We start from the raw sequence: 18,892 nt of genomic DNA, 5'->3' as shown, positions 1-18,892 counted from the left end.
TTACTCTAGATCACGCAGCCTGGGAGCTGCAAACATGTATCCCTGGAAACAGATTTTGCTGCAAAACTGCCTACATGCATCATAGAAATCCATATAAAGTCTTTTAATTTCTTTCATTTTAACACATTAATAAAAACAACTAAAGACATTACAGAACACTCCCCGGTCCTTTGCATATCCCAAAATTCTACTTTAAAAAATAAGTAGGCTCTATATTTTAGCTGTTTGTGGGGGAAGGAGCGGGGGCAGGAAGAAATCAATACAACAGTATCGGTTATTTGGAAATGGTCCTCATTGTCCAGTGTGGATTGTGGCCTTTATTTTAAAAACAGAGACGCTGCTTTGTTGGCTGGCTCCTTCACACCCTTGGACCAGTCGGAACCACCATCAGCCCAGTGGACCTGTGTGAGGAGTTCCCCAAATGAGCTGTAACCTGTCCCACGGAGGAGAGCAGAGTTTAAGGCAGTGAAAGGCATCAGTGCAGCAACGCTCTGGCCGTCCAGCCTGCGCTCAAGGTCTGAGTTCGGCTGCAGGAACAGCTCCAGGTTCCCCTCCCCGGAGGGGCTTCTCAGGTCGACTCTTGCTCTTCCTCCTCTTCCTCCTCCTCCTCTTCTGACTTCTGGTCCACCTCTGTGGTGTCTGACGACTCGTGGAGAAGAACATACTCCCTGCTGCTGAACCCAAATTTCAACACGTCCTTCTCTTTCAGTTCATAGTAACGCTGAGGCTCAATGCGCTGGTTGTTCAGAAACGTGCCGTTGCCTGAGCCAAGGTCTATGATGTAGGGTTTCACCTTCCGGCCCGCAGTGCCATCCGGCCGAGTGTATTGCACCAGCCTGGGAAAGAGACAGGAGGTTCGGACTGAGCACCACATGCTTCTGAGCGTTAAAGAGTCCACCCACCCCTCCACTCCCATTTCCAGGAATCCCAACTGAACCTGTCTCATTAAAAAGATTGTATGTACAGCACTGTATAAATTTACAGCGCTTTATAAATAAAGGTTGATAATAATAATAATCCGAAACCATCTCTTTCCCTGATCTCCACATTGCTGGCACATACTCCTTGCTCCCACACCTAGAACTGCCCATCACTCTCACAGCCAAACCCAGAGGCAGTCCTTACCCTCCTCAACCTCTCTGCCTCCTTTGACACAGCTGATCCTCCCTTCCTCTCGCTTTATTCTCTGTATCCCTCAAGCAGTTCTGATCCAGCTCCTCTATTTGCTTACTCTGCTGTGGTTCAAACTCAAAATGTCAACTCTAAACTTAAACTCACCCAGCAGTCTTCTCTCTGCCATCGTCTCCATTCTCACCCTCGGTCAGTCCCATTCGCTCAGCACTCTTCTGTCTAAATTATGCACCTAATCTCTTGCCCCCTCCTCAAACCTTGCCTCCCTGTCCACTCCAAGGGCTTGCACCCCAGGAATTATGCTAGCAGATGCTTCCTGTCCTGACCTACAAAGCCTTCCCAGCCAAGACACTGGATGCAAGGTTTCAAGGGGCAACCCGTTAAAAGGTTTCCCCAAATGCCCATCCGGAGCCCAGACTTACCGGTACTGAAAGACGGCGTGCTGTTTGGAGCAGGAGGGGTGGTCTATGGGGATGTCTGCGATGCGCCGGTGCCGGCCCAGAAGGTAGGCGCTCTGCCTGTGAATGTACATGACGGGCAGCACCTCGTCGTTCTTGAAGGGGTAGAGCCGCCAGCGCTTTTTGGGGATGCGTGCCTCGGGGGGCTCTGTGTACTTGATCACGACGCCACGGAAAGTGTTGGTGTCCTCCAGCAGGGCCCCGGACAGCTCAAAGCTTGGCTGCTCCTTGTTCCCTGCCTCTTGACCGGTGGTCCCTCCGCCGCCAGGCCCCTTCGCCTCCTGGTTTTCCTCATCACCGCTGGCCTCCATCTGCCGGCGATGCTCCCGCCGCTGAGCGTCGTAGAGCTCCCTTTGGGCCTGATGGTCCGGGAGGCGCTGGCCACCCCTCTCCCTGTCATGGCCGTCTCTGCGGGGCTTCTTCTGGCCGGCATGGTCCCGGTGTCGCTCTCTGTCGCCACTTCTCTCCCGCCGAGGCTGAAGTGCAGAGTGGTCCCGATGCGGCCGTTCTTCATGTCCCCTCCGAGGGTGGTCCTCTCGCTCCGAAAAGCACAGAACAAAGGCCAATGGAAGGACATATAAATACACAAAACGGGCAGCGTGCCTCCTGGATGGCAAGCCCTTATCTGCTAAAGACTGCATTGCTATTTTAGAGCCCTTTGACACGATTACACTGACTATGGAATCAAGGGACTTGTAGTTTAGGGATGCCCAGGCATTAAAGGAGAAGGAGGCAGTGTAGCCCAATGGCTTGAGCATCAGACTGTAGCCCTGGAGGCCTTGGGGGAGAAGCCATTCTCCAGTCTCCTCAGAGGAAGGAAGGCCATGCCCCCCCCCCCGGGTACCTGCTTGACCCTGGCGAGGGCTCCTCGGTTCCTCCTCTCGCGGGGCGACCTGCTCCTCTCCGCCTCGGCCTCTTCCTCCTCCTTCACCGCCGGGGCCTCTACCTGACGCTGCTGCTTCTGCGTCGGGGGCCTCCTGCTCCGCTTCCTGCTCCGCCTCTGGGGCTCCGTCCTTCCGGAGAGACAGAAAGGCCCTTGAGGCGCCTCCGGCCCCATCCCTTTCCCCCTTCCTTCCCTCCTTCCCTCGCGGGGCGTCCCTCACCTTCCCTCCCCGGAGTCCCCCGAAGGAGCCGGGGCCAGAGGCGCGCTTCGCTTCCCGGGGCGGCGCCTGCTCCGGTGTCCGCTCCTGCTCCGCCGCCGTCTCCCTGCTCCTCGGCCTCGGCGGCGCTCCTCGACTTCCTCCTCCTCCATCGCGGATCCGATAGAGACCCCCGGCTCCCCAACGGCCCCCTCGCGCTCGCCTTCGGCCCCGCTTCCGCTTCCAGGTCACAGGAAAGCAGCCGTGATGACGCACTTCCGGACTCGCAGACGCTACCTGCGCTCCAAATGGTATACAAAGCTCGGACGCCCCCTGGACAGTGCGCATGCGCATTCTTTCCGGCGGAGGCGACGCGCGGGCGTGACGTCATCCTTCGCGCCATCGGGAGAGGATTCCAGGAGCGCGTCGGTCGCCATGGCAACGTGGGCACAACAGGCCTCGTGGGCGGCGGCGCCTGAGGCTCTCTCCGTCCGGCGCCATGATCCCCCCGGCGGACTCTCTGCTCCGCTACGAGACGCCGGTCCTGGTCAGCCGCAACACCGAGAAGCGCTCTCCAAAGGTAGGCAGGCGAGGAGGGAGGGAGGGAGGCAGGCTCGGTAAGGGCGGAGCCTGAGCGCCTCTCTCCGCCTCTGTGTCTCCGCCTAGGCCCGGCCTTTGAAGGGCGCCGCGCCGCTCCCGGCGCCCCCGACCCCCTCCGCGCCGCCGCCGCCGCCGCCGATCCCTCCTCCTTCTCCGGGAAAAGGAAAGGCCCCCGCCGCCGCTCTCGCAGCCGCCGCCGCCGAGACCGGGAAGCAGACCGAGGAGGTGCTCAACGCCATCCTTCCGCCCCGGTGAGCCTTTAGGGAGGGAAGGGAAGGCGAGGCGAGGCGATCCCCCGTACAAACACTCCCTCTCTGTGCCCCTCTGCCTGCAGGGAATGGACCGAGGAGAACCAGCTATGGATCCAGGCGGTGTCGAGCGTGCCCAGCACCCGCATGGACGTCGTCCACCTCCAGGAGCAGCTCGACCTCAAGCTCCAGCAGCGCCAGGCCAGGGAGACCGGCATCTGCCCCGTCCGCAGGGAGCTCTACTCCCAGTGCTTCGGTGAGCAGCACAGGGGCCCTTGGCTGGACACTGAGTGGCCCTTGAGTGACGAGCCTCCCCTGGCCACCAAAGGCCTCCCAGAGTCTGCTGGCCCTGAGTCCAGCCCTGGCTGCAAGTAGGTCAGGGGTCATGTCCCTCTGTCCCTCTGTTGGCAGATGAACTGATCCGCCAGGTGACCATCAACTGCGCGGAGCGGGGGCTGCTGCTGCTGCGCGTGAGGGACGAGATCCGGATGACCATCGCCGCCTACCAGACGCTCTACGAGAGCAGCGTGGCCTTCGGCATGCGCAAGGCCCTCCAGGCAGAGCAGGGGAAGGCCGACATGGAGAAGAGGGTAAGCGGGGGCCTCTGAGGAAAGGGGCAGGCCCTTGGCCCCTCCAGCACCCTTATGGCTGGCATGCCTTCCCCCTCTCTCGCTCTCTTTCTGTCTCTCAAGATCGCAGACCTGGAGGACGAGAAGCGCGACCTGGAGAGGCAGGTCAATGAGCAGAAGGCCAAGTGCGAAGCCATTGAGAAGCGAGAGCTGGAAAGGCGGCAGGTGGAGGAGAAGAAGCACACGGAGGAGGTCCAGTTCTTGAAACGGACCAACCAGCAGCTCAAGGTCAGTCTGGACATCTCTGTCCAGTCCTCCCAGTGTGGTCCTCTGTCCCAATCCTATTAACTTCCAGCCCCAGGAGGGTCATCCTGCCTTCCCTCATGGGGCCACGCTGGCTGCTTCACTCAGTGCCATTCACTCCCTGCTGAAACAGACATTGAAAACCCACAGTCCCATAGGTGGGCTGCCTAGACAGACCTACCCATGCCTGGCTGCATGCGGGACTGTGCCTTAGTTGGGAGCGGGAGTCCATTGCAATCATGGCAGCCTCCCCTCCAAGGACTACAGAACCCGAGACTGGCTGAGTGGTTTGGTCCTGAAGAATACTTAACAAAGCTTTATTCACAGAGAGGCCTGTCCCATTCAAGAGTGGCCAGCTCAGGGACGTGTGCTGCCTTCCTTCCCTGTTTGGCAGGCACTGTAACTATGGCATCCCCAAAAAGAGAGCCAGAAAGTAGCACAGCAGGAGGCTCTTCCCCAGCTCTAGGGCCTGTTTTGGGGGAAAGAAGCCAGTTTGAATGCCAAGCCAGAATTGTGCTTGCTTAGCAAGCCATCACGGCTCCTCCTCTAGTTTCCCTTCCAAGCACTTCAAGGATTTCATAACTGGGGGGGGGGGGGGGGAGATAAAGCTGCATTTTTGTCTGAAAACTTGGCCTCCAGGCTCAAAAAGAAACCAGCCAGAGAATTGGATGTGGCACCCAGGAACCGCTCCCTAAGCAGTGGTTAGTCAGTCCCATCCTTCTAACTGAGCAGCACACCAACTTGTCCTCGTCTCTGTGCCAAGCCCCAAACCGACAGCTGACATTTGGTGCCCAACTGCCGGACCTCAAAGGCATTCATGGCCAGGCCTGAAAAGCAGGGGATGCAGAAACCACAATTTCAGCAAGTTTGACTGAATTTCCTTTTTAGAAGTTTACATTTTGAAATGAAACCCTGCCGGCACACGGTGCCAGCTCTCCACTTCCTGCTCATGCCACAACAGATCTCCATGCCAAGAATGAGAGAAAGTAATTTATAAAACATGGGGTGAGGAATGTAAGAACAAAGGAGACCACCACTACCACTCTGCCTTCACACTCCAGGCGCCTACACCACTGTCAGGCACACTGGTTGCAAGAAGCGTGACAGGCCCTTGGTTCACTTTCTCTTATTTTTGCATTTCAGGCGCAACTGGAAGGCATCATTGCCCCAAAGAAGTAGGCCTTCTGACGACCGAGTGCAGGAATTATCCGTGGCCAGAAAACAAGCAGCTCTTCCCAGGGTTCCTCGCCCTCTTTTCCAAAGAGAATCCCTTTTGCCTGGAGCAACTAAGATTCAAACAACAATCAAACCCTAACCCCACTCTGTGCCTTTGGTAATTCCTCTCTGTTGGATTGGGATTTGCCTCAGCGTTTCACGCTGGCTGGGATTTTTCTAAAGATGACGTTTTATACAGTAGCCTTGTACCTTCCCAGGACAACATTCACATAGCTGTGTTCTATGCAGTAGCATGGGCCAGTCTCAGCCTGAGCAGGGCAAAAGGCTGTGAAAAGCCACATTAAAGTTCGCTCACAACTTTGAGCTCGGCCTGTTTGTTTAATTGGCATTTAATTGCCATTATTCTCCCACTAGCTTTCTCTGGCTTCAGGGTCTCCTGCCCTTCTTGCCTCCTAGCAGGTGAAGACTTTTGCTGGTATTCAAAGCTACAGACAATCACTCCCATCTTCTCTTAAGGTAAATGTCAACCATTTTAGTTCCAATGATTACAGCAGCTGTGCGTTTACCTGTCCAGTAAAACCACAGGCGCTGTAGCCAGGTTGTTTGCAGTAGGTTCTTTTAACACCTTCACCATAGTTAAAAAACACTGCCTGATGTTAACCATGGAAATTATTTACAAGCTCTCTTTAAAACTCTAGGCAAACTTATGTGTTCATGCCCCATACAGGCAGGCATCACCCATGGCATAAGCAGACTGACTGCTTCTAGTCCTTGAGCTGACCACCAAAGCAGAGAAAGACACAGGAACTATTGCTTATGTTTATTTCTCTTACTTTTCAGTCTCTGACCACCCGTATCCTGTTTTTTCTTGTTCCTGTTTTTATTCTTGACATTGTGAGTGTCATAGTAGCGGACACCAACTTTCTTGGACTGCTGCTGCCGCTCCGCTCGTCTCCTCTGTAGAAGCAAAGCAAAACTGACATTGACTCTCAAGGGTCCCCCACTGCCAGTTAAAGAGATAGGACCAAAGGCTGCCATTCACAAATTTCCCGCTTCCATAGTTTATAAGGCCCTTTGAACCACTGCCTCCCTTGCGCTCTCTGAAGCTGCAGAGAAGGGGGCAGATTCTGCAGGCACCCACCTCCTTCGAAGTCAGCTTCTTGCAAGGCTTCTTCACCAGATCAGCATCTGTGTCCTCTTCTGCCTCCTCTGCCTCTTCTTTCTTCCTCTTCCCAACTTTCCTCAGATGCCCTTTTTAGAAAACAAGCAGCATTTCATTAAAGGTGAGGGGGCAAGTACATCCAAGGTTTTGCTGGTGCCTAGGATCATTACGGGGTGAGGGTTCCTCTGACACTCAATAATCTGCTTCAGAGAGTACAGCCTTCCCTTGGCTCCTGCTTCACTTGGGGTTGAGATACATCTAGACAGCCAGTAACAGGTCCCAGCTCTCCATCCCTCCCCCCCCCCCCGCACACATACACACCAATAGCCACAAGGACACATTCCTTTTACTACTGAAAATGCATGAGTACCTCAAGCTTGCTGGATGTAGTACCTGAGAAGAAAAATCCCTCCACAAAGGCCCTGCAGCCCCCCCACCCCCCGCCCAGGTGTGTTAACTCCCAAAAGGAAATCTGCCTGCTGCTGGGATAGATGCCCCTTACCTCCAGTTGTCTCTGCTGCCCCAGCCGTGGAGTTCAGCTGCGATTTGGCAAAGACTTTTTCACTCAGCCCTTTGGGAATTCTGCCAGATAGAAAGGAAGGCAAATAGGTTTCCACAAAATCTCCCCACTGGTGCTCCTCAGCCCTTGATGCTGCAATGCTGTGTGCCTCAGCCTTCTGGACCCTCCCACCTGAGTGACCAGCTCAAACCAGCTTCATTCTGCACTGGAGGAAGAAGGGGAGCAAATCCTGGTGACAACAACTGAATGGTGCTGACTGCAAAAGGCGGCTCACCTGATCGCTGAGAACCGCTTGGCCTTGGCCTTCTCCAGGAACTTCTTGCACTTGGCAATCTTCTCATCCAGCGACTTCAGCAGTGCCTTTGGGTCCTGCCCAGAGGCTGGCCGACGGAATTGGCCATGGGGCTGCTCTTCCTCCTCCTCCTCCTCCTCCCCTCCTTCCTCCTCTGGCTCACTGTCAGTCTCATCTGCCCCCGGCACATCCACAGGGACCAGGTCTTCTTGTGAGAACTGAGGGGCCACGTTGAGCTTCCCAAAGTTCTGCCGCACTTGAGACAAGGGCCACGTGGTTGCTAAGGCCAGGCGGTCATCACTCCCAGCCTCTTCTGCGGGGCTCTCGGTCAGCCCCACATCCTCTGCCAACTGTGTGCTCTGGATGGCAGCTGCAGGCGCTTCTGAGGTAGCTGCTGTAGGCTGGAAAAAAAGAGTAGAAGAAAAGGTGGAAGGGAGTGGAAACAGAAATGCCTCTGCAAGCCACAGTTACCAATGCACATAGAGACACAATCTCTGCTAATGTGTTCCCTCTTGTCCAGGCAATCTGGGTATCACCTTCCATTGGTTGGCCTTTAACTGATGCTCAGAACCTGATCAGCACACTGACACTACAAAAAGATCACTGAGGATTACCTTTGAGCATGTACAAAAACACACTTCTATCCCACGGCAACAACAATCCATGCAGTCCTTACCTGGGGGCCTGGCTCCATATTTGGGGGCTTCACAAAGTAGGGGATCCGGCCCCTCTGCCAGTCGTTGAGCACCATTTTGCTGACAGTGCGCACGTCAGGCTCTCCTCCCTGAAACAAACAGCAGGAGCCCTCCTTCAGGGCCTCACAGGCACCCAGACCAACCAGGGCAGAGACAAGCAGGGCCCTCCAGTTGCAGGGCCCAGTAGGGCTGCCTGCCTGCTTCCAGGAAGCCACTCCAGAGAAAAAGGGATCTGGGGCACTGACGGACTAAAAATCCCATCTTTCCAGGACAGAAAACGCCACCCTACACACACACGTACATAGGACCCCTTCTCCTTAGAGCCATGGCCTGCCAATTTCTTGGATGCAAGAAACCAGAGATGACACACTGAAGCTGGCCCCACTACAAGAGCCCCTGCCCCCTCCACTCTTGCCCCCCCACACACACACATTCCCGGGGGTGGCATCAATTCCCAAATACCCTTTGACACAAATGGCCCAACTCTGCTGAATCAAACAGCAGTGCAACAACCAGCCCGCCTGCCTCTTGGCCAGTCATTTCTTTCCCCTGCCTGCCCCTCTCCCCAATGACCCAGTAGCCAAAACCTGACCCTGAAAGGAAGAAAAGGCCAGCTCCTTCACCTTGAGCAGTTTTCCAGTCTGAAAGGCCAACTTCTCCAAGAAGTCCTCTGCGTTCTCCCAGATATCAATCTTGTAGGTCTTGCTGATGTACTCTGGCTTGGCCCGCTCCAGCACTGTGGCAATGTGATCTTCTGGAGTCTTGATTTTTTCTACCTGAACCTGAAAACAGCCCAATGGAGATCGAAGATGGTTTCTCTTCTGAGTGAACAAACCTTTGGCCTCCCGAGTTCTCAAAAAGCATAGTAGCAGCAGCAAGGAGGAACAGGTGGCACAGGAGGATCAGGGATGGATGTTGAGAATCCCTTGCACCCACCACCGCCCCAGTAATCTGTATGAGGACATTTCAAGCCCCTGGGCCTCCATGCCTTTTGGACAGAGAAAAGACAGAGGAGCCCAGGCAGGGTCACAAGAAGCTTCATCCAGAGGCCCCTTCCCCCAAACTCACCACTCCCTTCAGGACAATGTCTGTCTCCGTGTCTCCAGAGGGGTACACCACGCCTGGACAGTCAATCAGGAATATGCGACGCATCAAGGTGATGTACTGCCACACCTAGAGGAGCAGAGAACAGAGCAGAATTAACCCTCTTTTCTTTAGCAAGAATGCAAGGTAGCAGCAGTGGCTTTAGGCTGGGATGAAACGGGAGCATGCATGGTCCCAGGCTACCACCCACCCACCAAATTTCAGGCTCACGGGGACCTCCACCCTGTGGCTAGAACTTCTTAGCTTTCTTCCTGCCACACTATTTCATAGTCAACTGGGAGCCTTGCCTTGGTTTCCCCAGCAATGGGAGCCACGTTGCAGACTTTCTTGGAGCGGAGAGTGTTGATGATGGAGCTCTTCCCTACATTGGGGTAGCCAATGAAGCCCACGCTGATCTGCTTCTTGTCCACATGCAACTGTTGGGAAATGAAGGCAGAGAAAGACAAGCATGTTACCAAGGTCTCAGAGAATCCTATAAAGGGCTTCCAGACAGGCTGTGAATGCCCAAGGAGAAGGGCAGCCTGACTTAACAGGGAAGCGAAATGGAAGCTGGTTGCCTGAAAAGGGCCCCAACTACTTATTTCCACCCCCCAAGGGATCGTGCTGTGGCACTTCCACTGTGTGGAATTAGCATGACAGAAAGTCACTGGTGTACCTTTCCAAACTGCCTCAAGAGCTGGATGAAGGCTCCCTTTCCGAAGGGATTTGTGAGGCTTGCATGAAAAGCCAAGGTCGGGTACTCCTGGGAGAGAACAGCCACCCAGCGTTTCTAGGAGGAAGAGGGAGGGAGAGCAGTCATTCACCCACCATCTTTTGAGGGACAACTGCCCAACCAAGAAAAGTCCATAAAATCTCCCCAAGCCCAGGAAGTGATGCTTTGCTTAACACTTTGGAAAATCCAAATTCTGTTCCAAAACTGGTCTCCTTGCTTTCTCCAAGCAATAGCTTTCAGCTAACAGGAAGCAGACCGGCTGCAGCCTGTGCATCACACAAGGCTCTTTCAAACTGACAGAGAAATGGGTAACAGGAGGCAGCCCCTGTCTTTCCCCACACTCCCTGACTTACTGTGGCCCAGGTTGGCACAAGGTCACATTTATTCAAGACAAAGATGAGATGCTTCCAGTGTTTCTCCTTCTTCAGGTAGGCCTCTACATGAGGGGATCGGGTTCCCATTGGGTCTCTGGCATCCAGCACTTGCACAACAACATCTGAGGAATCGATCACCTTGTGGTTCACAGAGAGAGCAAGGGACCACTCAGACTGGATGGAAATGTTCTATGGGATTCCCTAAATTCCACACTAATTCTGTGGCAACAGGGCAGGCAAGGTCACCTTGCCTCTTTTGTAGCCTCCCCCAGAGTATCCAAAACAGCAAAAGATACTAAAGAGCAGGGTGGCAATTGTGTGGACCTCCTCTGCCAAGCAGAGTGACCCCCTCCCATGCAGCTCGGAAATACCAAGAGGGCTACCCAACTCTCACCCCTGCCGAAGGAAGAGCAGGTTTTCAATGGCTCGCCCTCAAAAGCCTAGCACTGATTGAGAGGAACCAAGCTCCAGCCCTTGTCCCATCGTAGAATGCAGGAACGCTAGAGAATCCACTGTGTGAAGGCCACCTGTTGGAGCTGATTACAGCTGGCACAAGGAGACTGAACAGCTCCTTTCAAGTGGCAGCTTCAGCATTCACTAATGAAATCCTTTTCATCAACAAAGACGCTGCCAGGAAGAAGCAACCATGACCTGAAAGTCCCACTGCCTTCTCTCCTGATGATGGGATTCTGCCCATTGGGCTACTGCAATATGCTTAGTTCTGGCTGGCAGGCTTCAACACTCCTAAAAAAACCGTGACTGCACACTAAGAGCTGTGCTTTGTTAAGTGTCCAAAGCAGAGAAGAGGGGGCAGACCCTGGAGTTTATCAGACAAGGGGAATTGGAAGTATAATCTGATGGCAATCTGAATGCAATCATGGGGTTTAACGTTATTGTGTGATAACCCACTACACACAAATTCAGGCAATGGGAACTCAGTCCGAACACAATCATGTGGTTTCACGTCATTGCGTGATACACTGCCACACGCAAATTCAGGTAATGGCATGCTATTTTCAGGCAATGGGGAGCCAGTTCAAATGCAATGTGTATTCATGTAATTGCGCGAAACTAGCAACTTTAAGTGAATGCGTTCTGGCCCCACTTTCTTTTCATTCGAATTTAAGAGAAATTCTTCCCATTTGATAAACTCCCCTGCTGGACCAAGCACTGGGAAAGAAGAAAGGGCTGCGTTCTGAATTATTCTCTTCCCGCTTCTTCCCCCCTTCCAGTCCCTTTCTATCCATACCTTATAGAGTTCTCCCCAGATCCGCTTGGACTGTCCCTTCTTGTAGATCTCCTCCTGCACCTCAGCCCTATAAAAAGGGCAATCAGAACCATCAGCAGCTCAGACACTCTGCCAGACTGACCCACTGGACTTACCCTCAAGCCAGAGCAACCTAGCCCCAGGCTCAAATGGGTTGCCCATCCCAAGCACATACAGGTGCTGAAGGTTACAGCAAGCAGACAAGACCCCTTTCCACAGAGCCCCAGAACAGAAATGTCAGGATGGGGGCAAAGAAGAGAGAAAGGCTGAGGAGGCAGGTCCCAGAGCTGCAGCCAACACTGTGCCTTTGTGGGAATCCAAGTGATGGTGGACTGCAGAACTCCTTCCCACCAACTGTCTTGGGAGCTGCAGTCCAAGGTTGTCTCAAGGGGCACCCCCGCATTAAACAAGTGGAACATGTGGCCACTCAAGGACAGCTATCTGGGCACAGCAGGCCACAGGTGCAGAGAGGAGCTCTGCTCTGTTTACAGACAAAAGCACAGCCAGGACCCACTCAGTGATGTGGGCAGGTCTTTGAAAAAGTTTCAGCCCCACTGTCTATGAGGCGCAAGAAGGCCACCCAGGAGAATGTGATTCAGAGGCAGCCTTCATGCAACAGGCTTCTATAGATAGAAAGCCACAATCTGCCTCAAGGGAAAGGACTGGGGGGGGGGGAGTCCTTTCACCAAGGAAGAGGAGAAAGAGACTGCTCCAGCAGCTCACCGCACTCCCGTGTCTTCCGTCACTAGATCCCGGTCCTTCTCCTGATCGTAGCTGCTGGCCTCGGTGGCGGCATTTTCTACCAGAGCCTGCACGTCGCTTACCAAGAGATTGGGCCGCTTCCTTTGCGATTTGGGGCCAAATGTTGTTTCAAAGGTTTCTGTGTCAAGAATGTGTACTTTGGAATTCTGAAAGGGAGAAGAGAGTTTGGGAAGATGTGGACACTCAGTGGAAGAGCCCTGTGCTCAGAGAGGCAAGCAAAAGGGGCTGCCCAAAACCAGAGCATTTCTCAGATACAGGCTTCATCAATACAAAAGCAGCAGCAACAGCAGCAAAGCCAAACCAGGCCGCTTCTTCTGTTGCCCCAATCCTCCCCCCACTATTTACTCAGCCAAGGTAATTAAACCTACAATGGTTCAACCACAATTCAACTGTTCTCTCTCCCTGTCGCATTGCTTCATCAGCAAGGCTGTCCAGACCCTGCCAAAATCCACATTTGCCAAGGCTAATCTGCCTCAGATTTCGATTCCACCTTTGAAAGGCCAGCTGCAACTAACCAGCCCCTTTCTTGGAACAGAATCTTCTCCAGCTCCAGCAACAATGGTTCATTTAGCAATATTTGCCTGAGTTGCAGAGAGCCTTTTCTTAATTTAGGATGTTTTCATTTTATTAGAGACACATGGAAACTCCTCCAGAACCATCTCAAGCACTAGATCTCAAGACGCAGAAAAGAAAAGAAACAGGGCTAGCAAGCCATAGTGGAGGGGAATCTTGGACTTGAGATGAAAGTGTAGGCTTGGGGCTGTGTGAACTGGTGAGCCAAGAAGCTGCACATTCTTCATGTCAGGCCCAGGCCATGTCCTGGGGCAGCTGGCCCCACCACCTCCTCCACAGAAGCAACACCAATCTTGTCCAGGCCTGTCCCTTCCAAAGGCACATGAGTACCACCCAAAAGAGAAATTTAGGGGTGGCTCAAAAGGGGGCAGCTGTGAGCTGTTTATCAACATCTGACAAAGAACAAGTTGGTTTCATCCAGAAGTCAAGCAGCAGGTCAGTCAATGGGTCTTCTGACCCACAGCTGTGAAATGTGAGCACTTCCTAACAGGCTTCTCCTCCTCACAAGCCCAGTCCCAAAGGCCAGTCACAAGCCAACTACTTTCCTGACACACAATTTGTGCAAACAGGCCAAGAGGAGGAGGGAGACAGATTTGAAAAGGGAATCACCACAGGCCTGCTGAGACCCTTTCTCCCTCTTGCCTGGCCAACTGTGAAAGAGATTCGGAATCACTTTTGAGCAACAAAGACTCGCAAAAACTTGTCCTCCTTCTTCAGAAGCAAAGAACCAGGGTGAGTGTGCATAAGGAGAAACTTCCGTTGGTGTTTATTTTGCAAAGCTATGGTCCAAAACACACTGCAGAAATAATCCAGTTTCAAATTGCTTTAACTGCCCTGGTTCAGTGCTAGGGAATCTTGGGAACTGTACCATATATACTCGGCTATAAGTCAAGAAATGTATGCAAAAAAATTGAGCCTAAAATCTTTGGATTGCTGTATATACTGGTCAATGGGATTTTGAAAGCTTCCCCCTATCTCCTCCTCTCCCTGGATCTCTGCCCCACAGAGCACCCCACTTTCCTTCTCTTCTCAATGGAATGTTAAATCCTTCTCCTCCAGCACCAGGGAAGTGGTGTTAGGTGTTAGGGAGAGGTCCAGAGACAGAGGAGGAGGGAGGGAAGTGTTTTCTTTTTATTTTCTCCTTTACATCTTTCATTATAATCCCCTAAATTCTACCCTCGACTTATCCACGGGTGATATCAAAATCCATGATTTCGCCCTAAAACCTTCCCTCGACTTATACATGAGGTCAACTTGTACACAAGTACAGACAGTAATTTATTATAGCACCAGAGCTCCCGGACAGAGAAAACTAAATATTTCACAAAACTACAGTTCCCAGAATTCCCTAGTATTGAGTCAGGGCAGTTAAAGTGATCTCAAACTGGATTATTTCTGCTGTTTTGGATCCAAGTTACACTAGGTCTTCCTACTGCAAAGCCATGACAGCTGAGCCTGCAGGATGTTTTTCCACTCAATGCATGAGCAATAGACAAAGAGAGAAGACAATCCCATGGCTTCCCCAAAGTTCAGTAGGCATGAGAGGGGGAGTGTGAGAAGAGAGACATGAATTCAAATCTCTAGATACGTGGTGGGGAAAGGAAGACCCTGGCTCTCAAGAGGAGAAGCAGCAGACTCACATGAGGCTTGATTCGGTCATGGAGGAGCGAGAGGGGCAGTTTGCTTTGCTTCATGACCACTCTGTAGGGATCCTTCATCACTGACTCCATCTCCTCTTGGAACTTCTGGAGAGATGACTGCTTGATCACACGTGTATTTCCTGCATTAAGAGAGATGCATAACTGCCTGCACAGAGACCCTCTTCACTACGATCCAGATGCCGGCACCCACCACATCATGGCTTGAAGCAGAATGAGCAGGAAAGTGTTTTTGAAGCAGCTGAGAGGCTGGCTCCCCATCCCAGCAAGTGCCTCTGCCATATCCAGCGCAATGAACACCCCACCTCACCCCCTGCACCTTCCACCCAAGGAGCCCACCCCAGGACTAAGGGCCCATGCAGCAGAGCTGAGGACAGGCTCACCAAACCACTTAATGCTAGGCTCCACTCTGGCTACTGTGCCAGGTGCCACCGTGGACTGGAACTGCAGCGGCCGGATCACTTGCCCACGGTTGTTCCTGTGAAGGAAGGAAGAGGAGAACACAGAGTTTACCTCCTCTCAGCTTGCCTTGGAAACATAACCTGGAGTCTGAGTCCGATCAGGTTCACCACCCCTTACCAGCATAGCCTTAGGTTCAATCCCCACCACCTTCATACAAGGCTGGGAAAACACAGCCAGTGTGGACAAAGGCTAAGCAAAATGCTCCAATCCTTCACTGTGCGACTTCTTATGTAGTTAAGAGGATGAATATAATAAAGGTTCTCAAACATTTGCAGTGAAGGATTGCAGAAAGTGTGATTAACAGAAACAAACCACCACCTCCCCCGGCCCCCACCTTATAATTCAGGAGGGAAGGAAGGAGGAGAAGCAGCCAGTCCCTTTCCCAACCCCTTGCCTGAACAGAAAGAGCAGGCAAAGGCTGGAGCCAAACCCCGCCAGACGGCAGAACACCAGTGGTCCAGCTCCAGGTGAAGGACTGGAAGCAATAAAAAATCCTTGGCCATGACTCAGGCAGGAGGGCAACAGGGTCAGTGAGGTGGAGACAGGAATGTCTGTTATCTGAAGCCGATGCTTTTCCACAAGCCAAGCCAAGCAATGGAGCTGAGCCTCTGAAAAACACATTGCTAAGAGATTCCACATTTTACTCTTGGCCCAGTTCACAGGCAGAAGGAAAGAGAAGTGGGGGGGAGATGTTTGGGAGAATACAGCGAGCCTGCTTCCATTTAGCACCTGCTCGTGGGTATGGAGTGCATGCCGAAGCGCCACAGGGCATGAAATTGACTTGTTTACAGAGGGGATGGAAAAGGAAAATCCAAGTCAGAAGGGAACAGAAGGCTACTTAGCCCTTGGTGCTGAGGGAGGCCATAGCCTTAGCCCCAACCCAGCTCCAGCCTCCCTCGGAGGCACCCCCAGTCCCCCCCCAAATAATGCCAGCATGGCTGCCATGCAACCCCCCACAGAGCAGGATCAAGCTCAAGGGGCAACAACTCTGTCCCCATCTTCTAATCTTTGTCTCTCATCTTGTCATGTTTGGGAGTGGGGTTTTAAAAGGATGGTCACCTACAAGGGCTGCCCAGAAAGAGACAGAGATGTAGGTGGTGCTGCGCTCCTGAGAGAAGCATGGCCCAGAATGCTGTTGGGGTAACAAGGCTGTAGGAAGGACAAAAACTGCATCGTCCCAAGGATGATGGGGGGCAAAGGAAGTCTCATCAGCACCTACCGTTTATACTTGACTGTAAGTTGACCTCATGTATAAGTTGAGGGCAGGATTGGGGGACCAAAATTATGGATTTTGATATGACCCATAGATACATCGAGGGTAAAACTTAGGGGCATTTAACAAAGGATATAAAGAACGAAGGAGAGGAAAACAATGCCAAATAACTTACAACATTTCACCAGGCATAGCTGTTTGTGCTCACACTAAAGGTTGGATGAATGAGAGAATAAAGGGGGGTCAGTGCTTCCAGGACAGATTATACTCTTGCCTTTCACCAGGAGATGTTTCCTTCTTTTAATAAGAGTTAAAGTATAGGACCTACACTGAACTGTGAATAAGTCAACTCAGGTTTTTGGGGCCAGTTTTTTGACTCAAATTTCTAGACTTTTACATAAGTATATACAGTAACTCACTTGAGTATTATCAACAACTACTTCAACAGGCAAAAAGCCTTGCATTCAGCCTCCTGCTTCTGAGTAATAAGACTCTGATTGAAGCCAGGCCTTGTCAGAACCTCTTCTGTTCTGGGGCCATTTTTATTGGGAAGAAGGGCAACCAGCTTGTGCCCTGGCCACTCCGCAGACCAGGCTACAATATACAAGGGAGGGTCCTGGCCATGGTCCTGTTGGTGTTGTTTCAGGCAAAAGGACAGTCTCAGGTTTCTGATCAAAGCAGCAGCCCTCCAGAGGCCTCCAGTTTGCAGCCTTTCTTCCTGCAAGGCTCGCATTTCTGTTAGTGTATGTGAGGCCTTACTCTAATGGGCACAGAGAGTGCCAGAAGCCCTTCCTCCATGAGGGCACAGCTGCCACGGGGACTAGATGCCCCCTTGAAGCCTCTGGTGGGTCAGTTGGATGTTTGTTTCAGGAGGGACCGCCTCCATTATGCTTCGACGTGGGAACAGAAACTTGTTGCATGGTTAATTCACCTTATTTTCATTCAATGAATTTGCTCTGTGTTTTTCACCTGACGGCAAAACCAAACGATGACGCACCTTAGGAGCAGGTGACACGTGACGGGAAGTTTGTGGGTCACTAGAGTCATAGTTGAAAGAGACCGCAAGGGCCCTGATCCAGTCCAACCCCTTTCTTCTGCCATGCAGGAACTCACAATCCAAGCATCCCCATTGACAGATGGCCATCCAGCCTCTGCTTAAAGACTTCCAAGAAGGAGACTCCGAGGGAGTTTGCTCCACCCTCGAACAGCCCTTACTGTCAGGAGGTTCCTGCTAATGTTGAGGTGGAATCTCTTTTCCTGGAGCCTATTAAGGGTTCCTTCTCTAATGAGAGATGACAATTGGGGGCAGGGGGATAACTCCCTGTTTCACGGTCCTGACTAAAGCCCTCTCCTCCTCCTCAGGAGAGCTGCTCCCAAGAGGCAGCCTTTGGCCTCTGAAGGCAAGAGTGCTCCCCAGGAGTTTCATGCAGGGTTCCTTCTTGCAGCCAGGCCTTGTAATGGAAGCTGCCATTGAACGCCCGCTGCCCCTCCTTCTCTGGGGCTGCTTCCCTATTGCCTCCCTCACCTGCGCTCCTTCTGGCGGTACATGTTCAGCCGCCGGATGGTGGCCCGGTCCCGCATGTTGTGGCCCCCGGCGCCGGACGGACGGTCTGTAAGGAGACACAGAAAGAGAGGCGTCCCCCCTCGTCAGCGCAGGGGACGCAGAGGAGCGCCAACCAGCCGCCCCCCAGGTGCCTTGAATGGGGCCCCGCCGCAGCGCCGTCTCTCACCGGGGTTGGTGCTGGCCCGCGAGGGGTTGACCGTGGCCCGGCCCTTGAACCTCGCCTTCACCATCGCGAAGAAGAAGCTGCAGCCCAGCCGGAGAGAAAGACACGCCGGAAGGAAAGGGCTTCCGGGAAGGGCGGTGACGCACTTCCGCCGCGCCGCGGCCCAGTTCGCGAGCCGGGCGCCCCCGCCGCCGCCGCCGCGTGACGTCACTCCGAGGCCTGTGGGCGTGGCTCCTCTCGTTGGGGGCGTGGCTCCTCTCGTTGGGGGCGTGGCTCAAAGACTGAGTGCACTGCGCTCAAGCGCTGCGAGTGGCACTCGCTCGTTGTGGCGCCTACGGAAGAGGCTCAAGAGCCTCTTTATGCCCACGAAAATGGCGTCCTTTAAAAGAAAGGGCAGATAGAACCAAGGCCTGGATATAAAGAAGGCATGGATACAGAGGGACAACAGATAGATAGATGATAGATAGATAGATAGATAGATAGATAGATAGATAGATAGATAGATATGACTGTGCCTATGGAGTTTTCTCCCATCGGGGCAGGTTGATGTGTGCATAAAGGCCTCACCGATGTGGGGATTGAAACTACAAAATGCATGGTCAAGGCTATGGAATTCTGGGAGTTGGAGTTTGTTGTGGGGCCCAGAGCTCAAGGCTAAACTCTTTTCTGGCTCAAGGCTATGGAATTCTGGGAGTTGGAGTATGTTGTGGGGCCCAGAGCAGAGCTCTGCTCTGGGCCCACAACATACTCCCAACTCCCAGAATTCCATAGCCTTGAGCCAGAAAAGAGTGAAAACGGTGCCAAACC

General features: G+C 52.9%; 3 protein-coding genes across 4 annotated transcripts; 1 reads left to right on the top strand and 2 right to left on the bottom strand.

Moving 5' to 3' along the window:
* Positions 1-88: 88 nt before the first annotated feature.
* SNIP1 (Smad nuclear interacting protein 1) lies at positions 89-2,913 on the bottom strand. The gene is made up of 4 exons (XM_089479207.1): positions 2,693-2,913; positions 2,434-2,602; positions 1,554-2,128; positions 89-836 (listed from the first exon to the last, which is right to left on the bottom strand). Exons 1-4 carry the CDS (start codon positions 2,839-2,841, stop codon positions 569-571), a joined length of 1,161 nt encoding a protein of 386 aa, XP_089335333.1. The 5' UTR covers positions 2,842-2,913; the 3' UTR covers positions 89-568.
* A 144-nt stretch (positions 2,914-3,057) lies between these two features.
* DNALI1 (dynein axonemal light intermediate chain 1) lies at positions 3,058-5,927 on the top strand. The gene is made up of 6 exons (XM_089479208.1): positions 3,058-3,248; positions 3,335-3,519; positions 3,603-3,772; positions 3,928-4,106; positions 4,209-4,373; positions 5,532-5,927. Exons 1-6 carry the CDS (start codon positions 3,168-3,170, stop codon positions 5,565-5,567), a joined length of 816 nt encoding a protein of 271 aa, XP_089335334.1. The 5' UTR covers positions 3,058-3,167; the 3' UTR covers positions 5,568-5,927.
* Positions 5,928-6,369: 442 nt separating this feature from the next.
* Positions 6,370-18,226, bottom strand: GNL2 (G protein nucleolar 2). Of its 2 annotated transcripts, XM_089479205.1 has the most exons (16): positions 18,089-18,225; positions 17,884-17,968; positions 15,067-15,161; positions 14,666-14,805; positions 12,414-12,598; positions 11,673-11,739; positions 10,403-10,561; positions 9,993-10,106; positions 9,625-9,753; positions 9,302-9,406; positions 8,857-9,015; positions 8,215-8,322; positions 7,521-7,939; positions 7,229-7,308; positions 6,706-6,815; positions 6,370-6,521 (listed from the first exon to the last, which is right to left on the bottom strand). In XM_089479205.1, the coding sequence occupies exons 1-16, from the start codon at positions 18,150-18,152 to the stop codon at positions 6,372-6,374; spliced, it is 2,169 nt and encodes a 722-aa protein (XP_089335331.1). In that variant the 5' UTR covers positions 18,153-18,225; the 3' UTR covers positions 6,370-6,371. The 2 variants fall into 2 exon arrangements, with proteins under 2 accessions (XP_089335331.1, XP_089335332.1); XM_089479206.1 differs by lacking the exon at positions 8,215-8,322 and having other exon boundaries at positions 18,089-18,226.
* Positions 18,227-18,892: the final 666 nt, after the last annotated feature.

This window comes from Sceloporus occidentalis, unplaced genomic scaffold, assembly GCF_023333645.1.
Source record: "Sceloporus occidentalis isolate IW3139 unplaced genomic scaffold, rSceOcc1.0.p SCAF_13, whole genome shotgun sequence".
Classification (NCBI taxonomy): Eukaryota; Metazoa; Chordata; class Lepidosauria; order Squamata; family Phrynosomatidae; genus Sceloporus; species Sceloporus occidentalis.
Note: the sequence above shows the minus strand (reverse complement) of the source record. Positions and strands in the feature narration are given on the sequence as shown.

Excerpts from the sequence above, each read along its gene's own strand:
- SNIP1 (XM_089479207.1), bottom strand. The coding sequence starts at position 2,841 with ATGGAGGAGGAGGAAGTCGAGGAGCGCCGCCGAGGCCGAGGAGCAGGG. Across the intron at positions 2,603-2,692 it reads GGGGACTCCGGGGAGGGAAG|GACGGAGCCCCAGAGGCGGA; the intron begins GTGAGGGACGCC and ends TCTCTCCGGAAG. Across the intron at positions 837-1,553 it reads CACGCCGTCTTTCAGTACCG|GCTGGTGCAATACACTCGGC; the intron begins GTAAGTCTGGGC and ends TCTCTTTCCCAG.
- DNALI1 (XM_089479208.1), top strand. The coding sequence starts at position 3,168 with ATGATCCCCCCGGCGGACTCTCTGCTCCGCTACGAGACGCCGGTCCTG. Across the intron at positions 3,773-3,927 it reads GCTCTACTCCCAGTGCTTCG|ATGAACTGATCCGCCAGGTG; the intron begins GTGAGCAGCACA and ends CTCTGTTGGCAG. Across the intron at positions 4,107-4,208 it reads AGGCCGACATGGAGAAGAGG|ATCGCAGACCTGGAGGACGA; the intron begins GTAAGCGGGGGC and ends CTGTCTCTCAAG.
- GNL2 (XM_089479205.1), bottom strand. The coding sequence starts at position 18,152 with ATGGTGAAGGCGAGGTTCAAGGGCCGGGCCACGGTCAACCCCTCGCGG. Across the intron at positions 9,016-9,301 it reads ACATTGTCCTGAAGGGAGTG|GTTCAGGTAGAAAAAATCAA; the intron begins GTGAGTTTGGGG and ends GGCTGTTTTCAG. Across the intron at positions 8,323-8,856 it reads AGACTGGAAAACTGCTCAAG|GGAGGAGAGCCTGACGTGCG; the intron begins GTGAAGGAGCTG and ends TGTTTGTTTCAG.